The 11,013-nt window shown below is 37.0% G+C and overlaps 1 protein-coding gene across 1 annotated transcript in view; it reads left to right on the forward strand.

Moving 5' to 3' along the window:
- Positions 1 to 585, forward strand: part of OBP4 (OBF binding protein 4) — a 1,314-nt gene extending 729 nt beyond the window's left edge. The window contains exon 1 of the mRNA XM_012998592.2: positions 1 to 585. This exon is cut by the window's left edge and continues 729 nt beyond it. Coding sequence (XP_012854046.2) covers positions 1 to 286 — 286 coding nt within the window. The 3' untranslated portion in view covers positions 287 to 585.
- Positions 586 to 11,013: the final 10,428 nt, after the last annotated feature.

Genomic DNA, 11,013 nt, shown 5'->3' on the forward strand with positions numbered 1-11,013 from the left:
CACGAGCCTGATGGAATCATCATCGACGGAGATGCTGGGGTTTGGCATGGCAGATGTTACAACGACGCCGTACGAGCGGGTGCATCAGGAAAATCAAACTCCGGCACCGAACAATTCTGGCTTGGAAATGACAGCGACAGGAGTAGGTATGAACAACGATGGGCTAGCGGCGGCGCTAGACTGGGGCGGCGGAGATCAAGGGATGTTTAATCTAACGGCTGCCGTGGATCCTGCTTATTGGAGCCAATCTCACTGGAATGATCAATCCCTTAATTACCTTCTTTAGTCATCCAAATCTCACTTCTTTTAACCATGCTCATATTTTTCGATATATGTTTTCTTCTTTAATTGTAAATTTAGATAAATTTCTCTATATTTTCTTTTTCTTAATTGGGTGATTTTTGGTGGTTGTGTGACATATAGATCACTAACTTCAATTTGGGTTTTTTTATTTTTTGTTTTTTGGTTTTTCAATTAAGTTGGTGTAGTTTCTGGTTTTAGTTTGGAACTTACTCCTATCATGTAACCTATTGTTGTATTTGGGGATTTTTATCGATCGACTTGCAAAATCTATAATTTCTTGAATTTTGGTTTAATTGCTTCAGATTTTGTAAGATGTGGTTACTTTATTGTTCCAACATACAGAAATTATGTACTAAGTAGTAATGGTAAATTATCGTACGTATAGAAATATTTTGTTACCTGTTGGAACTTGGGATATAGTTATTTTTTCTTTTATTTATGTTGTATTTACAGTTTTTTATTTGCAGTATTAGTTTTACTAAAGCATAGATAAATTGTTACTACATTTACACTAAAAAGGATAAACGTTTGTAATAGGAATAAGTAAGAATAGCATGTTTAGTTGCTTTCATGTGTTGGTTATATAAAGCCAGGGCATTATAATTGTTGTAACTAACTTCATTAATTCTTAATTGAAAGACTTTGTTTCTCTCTCTTAAAGTTTTTCTTTTTCCCTCTTCCATAGAATTTTTCCTCTGAAAAACTCTACAATTAACATGGTATCAATTTGAATTTCTTCGTTTCTTCACGAATTTTACTCATTCTTCGATTGCAATTTTTTTTCTCCGATTTCTCAAACACATGGCGAATCGTACTACTCGCGCTCAAATTGAAGATATTTTTAGTCCGTATTTCCCGCATCCTTCAGATAGTCCAGGACTTGTTCTTGTATGGCAAGGCACTCTCAGAAGATAACTTTGCCTCCTGGAGTCGCGCGATGACTATACGGTTAAGAACAAACTTGGTTTTGTTGATGGTACGATTGTTGAACCGCCTGTTGATGATCTTATTCTTCATATTGCTTGGGTAAGAAACAATGGTATGGTTACGTCCTGGATTTTAAATGCAATTTCTAAGGATATACATGCAAGTGTTGTGTATTCCAAAACCACTCGTGAGATTTGGACGGGTTTAAATGTTCGTTCTACTCAAACTAATGGTCTTCGAATTTGTCAATTTCGTCAAAAATTAACTAATCTTAGGCAAGACCAATTGTTTGTGAATGTATATTTCACTAAGATGAAGGCAATTTGAGACAAGCTTTCTCATTTCCGTCCAAATTGCACATGTGGTCTACTTGTTGATTATTACAATCAAGCAAGTGATGGTGTTCTTAATGGGATTCAAGCCTAGGCAAAAAATGGCTCCCTCTACGCGTAGATTTGGTGTTAATCAAGTTTCTACTCAAAATTCTCCTCTTGATATTCAGGATGAGGCCATGTCTTCTCTGGAGAATTCCATTCCACCTACTATCACAATCGCAACTTTTGACATATGTCGTCTCTCATTAGCTTGTAAGTCAAGCATCCACATCATAGTCAACTTGATACGAACCAACCAAGTACGTGAGCTAGTGTCGAGCTGGATGAAGGAATTGATGTTTCAGACGAGTTACATGTGTTAAGAAGACCGATTACACGAGTTCGAGCCAAGTGGATAGAAGAAGCCATGCTTAACTTAGTAAAAGACGATGTCCGAAAAGAAGAATTAATGAAGCCTAGATTGATCCTAGCTGAACTTAATTTGAGTGAATTATCGGATCAGATCGTGAAGACGTAACTTGGAGAAGAAAAATTAATTAATTTTTGTATTTAATTTTGAGACAGTTTATTTCTTGGGATTTAGAGTTCGATTTGGACTCGATTTAGTTTATTTGGTTATTTTTTTTTAATTTTTTTTTTGAACACATAAAAACCGTACTATATTACATATTTAACAAAAGTTGCAGTTACAAAACACAGGTAGTACATCTAGCAAAGTTCGATGTCTTATCTTCATATATATAACTAGTAAGAAACGGGGGACAATCATCATAGGACAAAACTTCATCAAGATTTAGCTCCGCCCCTCGTTTTGCTAACATGTCCACTACGCTGTTAAGTTCCCTATAACAGAAGTTGATGACGACATCCTGGAATTCAGTCAGCAACTCCTGCAGGTCCTGAGAAGTGTTTTGTGGCTGATGTGAGGTGCTTCCTGCATGTTTAAACATGATGACAAGAAAGTTGACTCTGTTTCTATAACAAGTTTCTTAATATCGAGATTTCTTGCCTGTTGGAGCCCAAAGAAGCAAGCCCAAATTTCAGCTTTATTATTCGTTGTATACCCGATATTTTTGGAAAAAGCAGAGACGAAATTTCCAACATCATCTCGGAAAGTTTTGTTCTATGATGATTGTCCTCTGTTTCTTACTAGTTATATATATGAAGATAAAACATCGAACCACCAATACCCCGCTATTCCCAGGTCTTTATTTGACGAGCCATCAGAGTTGAGTTTGAACTAGTTTGTTGGGGGAGGTTTCCATTTGAGAGTTAAAGTAATTTTTGGAGGTTTAGGTTGGGTATTTTGGAGGGAATAGTGCGTTGACATATTCCAGATTAAAAGGTTATTAATGGGTTTATTTTGAAAAATGATTTCGTTTCTAGCTTTCCACATCGACCAAAATAGGATCACAATTTGATTATAAGAAAAGTGATGTTTTGCGATTTTATAAAGGTGGGAGCATATATTGAAATTTGTAGTATTATTAGTCCAAGGAATTTTTATTCTGGTCGGGTTGAGCAAAGTGCATAAGAGGAATAAATGGGATATAGTTTCAGGTTCTGCTTTACATAAAGGGCAAAGATTTGTTGGTAAACTTTCCTTTTAAAAAGGAATTCAGCTGTCGGTATGGCTTGATGAGCTGACTGCCAAATGAAAATTTTTATTCTATGGTGTACTTGAAGGTTCTATATATAGGATTTTGGATGGGACTTGAACTATCAAGTAACCATGAATAGGCGCTTTTTAGTGTAAATATACCATTTTTAGATAACGCCCAGACAAATTTATCTTTTTCAGGATTAGCAGGAATATGGACAGCAGTTATGCGTTTTATAATGAAATCTGGAACGTGATTTTTTATACGAGATAAATTCCAAGATCTAGTATGAGGATTGATGAGATATGAGACTTTAAGGTTAATGAGCTCATGCGGAATACTAGGAGTGTATTCCGCGATGGTAAAATTTCCAATCCATTTATCAAACCAAAAGTTGATTTTATTACCATTTCCCAGAACCCAAAATCTATATTTTGTGATATTCTTGATAGTTTTGTGTATATTTTTCCATATGCCACTATTGTATCCTTTTGGTTTGGGGGCATTCAGGAAGTTAGTGTGGGGGAAATACTTACTTTTCATAAGTTGGGCCCAAATGGAGGTTTGATCAGTAAGAAGTCTCCATCCTAGTTTTAAGAGGAAAGCTTTATTAAGGACTTTAAGATTTTTAATGCCAAGTCTTCCATAAATTTTTGGTTGACAAATAGTATTCCAGGAGACGAGGCTCTTCCTGTTAGAGCTGGGAGAGGAGTTCCACAAAAAAAAATTATTTATAGAGTTTAATTTATTAATTGTGACGTCCGATAATTTAAAACAGTTCATGGTATAATTTGGAAGGGTATTAAGAACGTGATTAATCAGAGTATACCGACCAGCATGGGAGAGGAAATTATTATACCACGTCGAGATTTTTGATTGGGTTTTAGAAATAATGTCGAAAAACGTCGTTTTAGACACACGGTTAATGATAAGAGGTAGACTCAGATATGTTTCTCCAATGTTTCCATTTTTTTATTTATAACTTTTGGCAAATTTCCCGTTTTCTGCTTTGGGTGATGTTTTTTAAGAAAAATATTTTGGATTTGGTCAGGAAATACTAAGCCCTGATTCGAGCGCAAAGATATTAAGTGTGTCTTGAATAAAATTTAAGGATTTTTCACTGGTTTTTGAAAAAATGATACAATCATCGGCAAAACATAAAACTGGAATAGGTGGACATTGTTTGTTTATTTGCAAAGCTTCAAAACGAGAGTTTCTGTGTCCTTCCAAAAATTTTAAAATAAGAAAATTTAGGCAAAGAATAAAGATGTACGGAGATAAGGGATCTCCTTGGAGGAGACCCCTTTCAGGTTTTCATGTTTCAGATATATGGCCGTTTACGGAGAGAGAAAAAGAGACCGATGTGATGCAAGCCATAATCCATTTAATTAAACGAGTAGGGAAGTTTAATTTATGGAGAACCATGTTAATGAAATTCCACTCAAGTTTATCATAGGCTTTTTCTATATCAATTTTGACCGCCATAAAAGATGATTTTGTTTTTTTTGATTTCATTGTGTGGAGAAGTTCATGTGCCATGATAATATTATCCCCAATTTGTCGTTTAGGGACAAAAGCATTTTGGAGTGGAGTAATTAGTTTGTTGAGATACGGTCTGATACGATTGACCAAAATATTGGATATAATTTTATATGGGACATTACACAAACTTATTGGGCGAAAATGATTGATGTTGTAGGGGTTATTATTTTTCGGAATAAGAATGATTTTTGTTTCATTTAAAAAAGGAGGAAGTTCAGATGACTCGAAAAATCTAAATATCGTTCTATGAATGGATGGTCCAACAATGTCCCAATAAGTTTGGAAAAAATTGCCCATTAAGACCATCCGGTCCAGTGGCCTTGTCTGGGCCAATGCGGAAAAGATCATGTTTTATTTCATCGTTAGAGATATTTTTGGTAAGTGAAATATGCTCCTCTAAGTCTAACTGTGAGGAACAAATGTTTTGAAAAATGCTTGGATTAGGCTTCGAGGAAGTGGAGATAGTTTTGAAGTGTTCCAAAAAAGATTTTTGAATATCTTCCAATTTGTAGATCGATTGGTTATTAAGTTTTAAGCTATGTATAGTATTAGTACGTTTTCTGTTTGTGGCGTATGCATGAAAGAATTTCGTGTTGTTATCTCCTTCTTTAAGCCAAAGAACTCTAGACCGTTGTTTCCAAAAGATTTCCTTTTGCTTAAGAAGGAGTTGATGCTGATTTCTGAGTCTGTTTAGTTCCTCATGAGTTTGAATCGAATAGTTATTACCTAGTTCAAGGGTGTCATTTTCAATCTTTGCCTTAATATATTCAATATTTCTGTCAAGATTTCCAAAAATATTTCTTTTCCACCAACTAGATCTAGATCGAAAAATCCAGCAAAATTTTTGAAATTCATTATTAGAATTAGGGTTAACTTTACTAGCCTAAGACTCAGCCACGACATTAGCGAAAGATTCATGATTAGACCAAACTTTTTCATAGCGAAAATGTTTTCTTCTAGTGGAAGTCACATGATGTGTGTCTAGAAGAATAGGGCTGTGGTCAGATGTACTTGATGCTAAGTGATAAATTTTTGTATTTGGAAAACAATTATACCACGACATATTTGCAAGTGCGCGGTCAAGTATAAATGATCGACCATATTGATGGTTATTCCATGTAAAAGGATGGCCGCTAAAACCTAGGTCCATTAATTCACAATTAGCTACGTATTCTCGAAATTGTTGCATTCTATTCAAAGATGGTCTCCTCCCGCCTTTTTTTTCATTTTCGTTTAAGATATTATTAAAATCACCCATAATCAACCAGTTCATAGAATTAGTAGCAGCAATATGCATTAATTGATTCCATACCTGCATTTCCAAATGTGGTTGTAGGTAGTTGTAGACTGCTGAAAAGAGGAACGGTGGGGCTCCATTGTTGATTGTGGCGACTGCATTCACCATTCGGTTAGTAGTTTGCACCTGCGACAGCATGACTTGTCCTGAGTTCCATAAGATCCATATTCCTCCTGCATTTCCGTCTGCCGGAACTAGTATGGATTCATCAAATAAGAGGCCCGTGACAGCATGAGAAGCACGGTCAGTATTAATTTTAGTATCTAGGACCACAAAAATCGAAGGGCGGTTTCTTGCAACTAGATCTCTAGCTGCGCTTTGGAAATCTGGCCTATTGGCCTCCAAACAATTCCATACTAAGATCTTCATTGGTAGTTGTTGGGTGGGTGATGGTTGAGCTAAGTTGGTTCTTGGTTCTATTATTTCGGGATTTACATCTCCGTTTTGGGTGGGAAGGGAGTTCGGTAGAGGAGGAGGTTCGTTTGGTTGATTTAGTGGATTCATGATCAGGCGATATTGGAACTCTCTGTCTCTGTTCATCACCTCTCGTTCTTGGCCGATTTCCATCTGATAGCTGTGGGTGGAAGGGTGACTGAGGAAAAGATGCGGCGTAGTGTGAAAAGTTTGGATGATGTACTCGCTGGGATAGATTCGTATCATTCTGCTTCGGAGTCTCGCTGCCAAAGGTGATGGGTTCATGGGTAGGTCGTTTGAGCGAACAAGTGGTCCTCGTGGTGTTCTTGCGGTTGGCACAAAATTCAAAGGCTGGTTCGAACCCTGGTGAAAACGGAGGTTCGTTTGGGCATTCGGTCTGGTGGGATGGTTGGGGGAGTCATATGTACGTTATGGGGTAAGCTGGGGTTTCCGCGGGGATAAAACACACCATTCGTGAGCGGAGGTCTGAGTGAAAGGGTGAGGTTCCCATTTGAGAGCGGTCGGGTCTATCTCCGATATTGAGGTGCAGTTGGACGTAGGTAGGGGTAGTAGTGTCTGTTTGGTATGAGCGGGGTCGGGTTCTGGATCTCAGATGAGTTCACTGGTTCAGTGGGTAAGAGCTGAAGTGTTGTTGGTGTTTCCGGTTGAGAGGTTGGTGGGTTCTGTGAGGGGTTGTTTTGGTGGGGGGAAGCCATTTTGGTTAGGGTTTACAGAGGTTGGTTTTTGAGTTTCGATTTTTTTGCAGGGAAGGCTTTGGGAGGGATAAATTGGGAGTGGAGTGTTTTGCGTGTGCATGGCGTTCAAAAAGAACTCAAACGGCGGAAGTTTATTATGGTACGCAATAAATTCTCCTCGGATATCTCCTTTTGTTTTTTCTGCCTCTGTTATCTTTTTTCCGTTTTTGATTTTTTTCTTTTATATTTTTTTTTATCTTTTCTTTTTTATTTTCTTTTTTGATCAATGTTTCATGCATGCCAGACTCTTTCTCAGTCTGACACGTGGCTCGGTGCTCCTCAGGAATAGTGGTTTGGACGCATGCTTGTTCCGTAATCAAATTTATTTTGTTTTATTCTCCGTCGACCTCTCCGGTTATGGAATTCCGGCGATCTTCAACTGGTTCTTCTTCCGGCGCAATCATTTGGAATTTATTTGTAATAAAATCACCTCTTCTATCTCCTTGTTCTCCATTGCCAGACAATTTTTCCGTATTTTGGTTTTGCTTGACACGCCATAATTGGCTTTGTTTCTTGCCATGCGTGTTCAGAGTAGCGGAATCTCCAACGCCTTCAGGTGTGTTAATATTTTTTTGAGTTTGCATATCTCAATTGCCTCTTCCATATGGTTCTATGGGGTTTTTTTTTTTCCCCTATTCTTCCTATTAATGATGCTCCATTCTGACCGGTTATCTCTATTTTCTTCTGTCGTTTTTCCTTTTGAAGTTTTTGAGATGGTGTTTTGGAGGCATTGGTCCTGTATGTGTCCGATCTTTCCACACACTATACAAAACCGGGAGTTGATTTCGTAGGCAATATGCTGCCGAAAATTATTTATAAGTATGTGCGAGGGTAACGACTTTTGGGTTTCAACTTCAATACAGACTCGTGCATATCTTCCTCTTTTTAGATCGTTTGTATGCGAATCCATTTTGATGGGTCTTCCAATAGCTTTGGCTAGTTTGAAAAGGACAGTTGTGTGAAAATATTCTATGGGTAAGTCTGTAAATTGTGCCCATATGAACATCTTCCCCTTTTTATTGTTCCCTTTTTTAAAATTTGGCAACCATTGATTTATGTCCAGGTAATATTGAAACATGTACCATGGGCTTCCGGCCAGAGCAAGGAAATATTCCTCTGGGTTTTTGAATTTCGCGATGTAGTATCCTTGTCCAAGTTTTGTGATTTCTAAGATTTCTTGTGTCTTCCATATGCGTTGCAGCCTAGGTCCAACATCCGGGATCAATTTTTTGTATCCTATTGTTTGCAAAATTAATCTTTTTTTCCATGGTTTTCTGATCTCTTGGAGTTCTAAATCTGTGAAGATAAACTCTTGGGGCTTTGTCTTCCTGCGAAGCGGTATATTCTGTTTCATCCGTTGGTTGGTTTTCTTCGATATATTCAAACCATGTGTCAAAGTACACATGTTTTGATTCTTTAATAAGCTTTTGTTTATATGAGTTGTTCTCAACGTTGCCATAGACTCCGTTTGTGTTAAAAATTCCTTCTTTCGCGCCATGAACACTGTTCTCTTGTTGGTTATTATAGTGTCGGTTTTCTTGATCAGTCAAAAGGTTTTCTTTTGTACATGGATTTATGTTTTGATTAATGTTTTCCATTTGTTGTGTGTTAGGATAATTTGGGTTTTGTCTACTGGTTGTGGCTTCTTCCATGATGAGTTCTGGTGTTTCTAACGGCAGAGGGGGTGGTTCTGGTGGGTTTTGCTGTTCAGGGTAATGTTCAGAGAGAGAGAGTTCTTCCATTCTTTCTGCTGTGAACTTTTTTATTTATGATTGGTTATTTTCTTATTATAGATAAGTTAGGAGTTATTTTCCTTGCTAGATTAGGTCTCTTTGAGACTTATAAATAAGTTGTTTTATGGTCATTACTTTTTGGACGTTTTAAGCATTATTTTGAGTGATTAAAATTTTTCTTCGTTGTTCTTCAACAACTCTTCGTGATAGAGTTAAATGCAAAACACTCCCCCCCCCGTGTTAATCCTAAAGACCATAAACCCCCGTGGGATAAAAAAAAGTGACAAAAATCCCCCTGATAGTGTTCAAACAAGCACACTCAACCTATTTTATTTTTATCCGTTGATCGCTCATGAAAAGACGAATAAACCCTCAGATAAATTTGTCCAACTTCTAAAATTTTATGACCCAAATGAAGTTCTTAAAATTTTCAATTAAGTCCTCTTCCCCAAATGAAAAAAAACACATAGACACACAAATACACACACTTTAATTTTAATTTCTCTGCGCACATCACCTCATCCCACCCCACCACTGCCGTCGCCGGCTCCCTTCATGGACCAAAACCCCTCTCCGGCAACCAACCAAGCAGCCACATCACCATACATATTTGCATCCATGTATCATCTTCTCAACCGCTAACAACAACGAGCTCCATCTCAACTCAAATTTCTTACAAAATTATTCCAAGAGAAAGAAAAATCCAAAGTCAGGATCTACAATTTCGACACCATTACACGTCGTTCCGCAACAATAAACCTTCTTCTCTCTTAACAAAACAATCACTCAATTACAGATTTCTCCACCCATTTTCTCGGCGCCACCCATTTCTTTGGTTTCCCCAAAACTGGAGTATACCACCAGTTATGCATTCCAATTTTGCCATGGCCGTGGTTATTGTGCTACGCTTTTGGAGGTTTCGGACGGTCTTAGCAGGAGGGGAGGCTGATGGGGTAGGGTAGTTTGGGTCCTTGGGAAGAAGATGATGAGATGACTTTGTATGACATTTTCAATTTTTTTTTCTTTTTGAATCTATTTAAATATAATTTATATTTTTTCATTACATTTATTTAAATTTAAATATTATTAAAAATTTACCGGTAGTTTAATTATTTCATGAGTGTTGATTTAGAGGGGCAATATTGTCCTTTCACGCACAAAATGTACAAAAATCGCACAAGTAGTCGCACACACAACGAGTGAATGACATGCACAAAGGTTAGGGGGATATATGTCTTTGACTACTGATTACAGGGGAATTTTTGTCACTTTTTTAATCCTAGGGGGTTTTTTGGTCTTTAGGATTAACACGGGGGGTTTTTGCATTTAACTCCGTGGGGATATTTTGCGAGTGTATTTTTGTGAATTATTCTTAGCAATATAGTATTGGTTTCTGATTCTTTATAAAGTCACGGGATTTATACTTCCACCTTGATTATATTGGTCAATATTCCGAATTCCGCCAATCGAATCCTTTGTTTTTGGACGTTCCGTTCTTACTTCCACATAAGATATTTGTGTCTCGTAACAGGTTCTACGGGGTTCGTATCACAACTCTTCCCTCATCACAAGATGTTTCACACATTTCATGTGTTACATGTACAACTTACATTAATGCTTTAAGTAATCCCATGGTTATGCATTATCATTGGATAGTTGATTTAGGTGCTTCAACACATTTGCAACAATAAGTCCCTGTTTACACATCTTATTATTAACACTAAAGTTATTTTGCCAGATAAGTCTTCCTTAAATGTTGCTTATGTGGAATGTGAAATTATCATCTTCTCTTTGCTTACATAATGTTTTTTATGTACCTCAATTTCACTTCAACTTGTTATTTTGCCAGATAAGTCTTCCTTGAATGTTGCTTATGTGGAATGTGAAATTATCATCTTCTCTTTGCTTACATAATGTTTTTTATGTACCTCAATTTCACTTCAACTTGTTATTTGTCAGAGCACTTTTAACTACAACTCATGAATTTGTCACTTTTGGCTATCAATATTTTGTTATATATGACAAGTTGATGAAAGTGATTGGTATGGGTGGAAAGTTACAAGGTTTATATGTGTTGGAGTCAGATTTTTCTGTACAATCTTCGTC

The sequence above is a fragment of the Erythranthe guttata genome, chromosome 4 (assembly GCF_056151865.1).
Source record: "Erythranthe guttata isolate IM_541 chromosome 4, IM_541, whole genome shotgun sequence".
Lineage (NCBI taxonomy): Eukaryota > Viridiplantae > Streptophyta > Magnoliopsida > Lamiales > Phrymaceae > Erythranthe > Erythranthe guttata.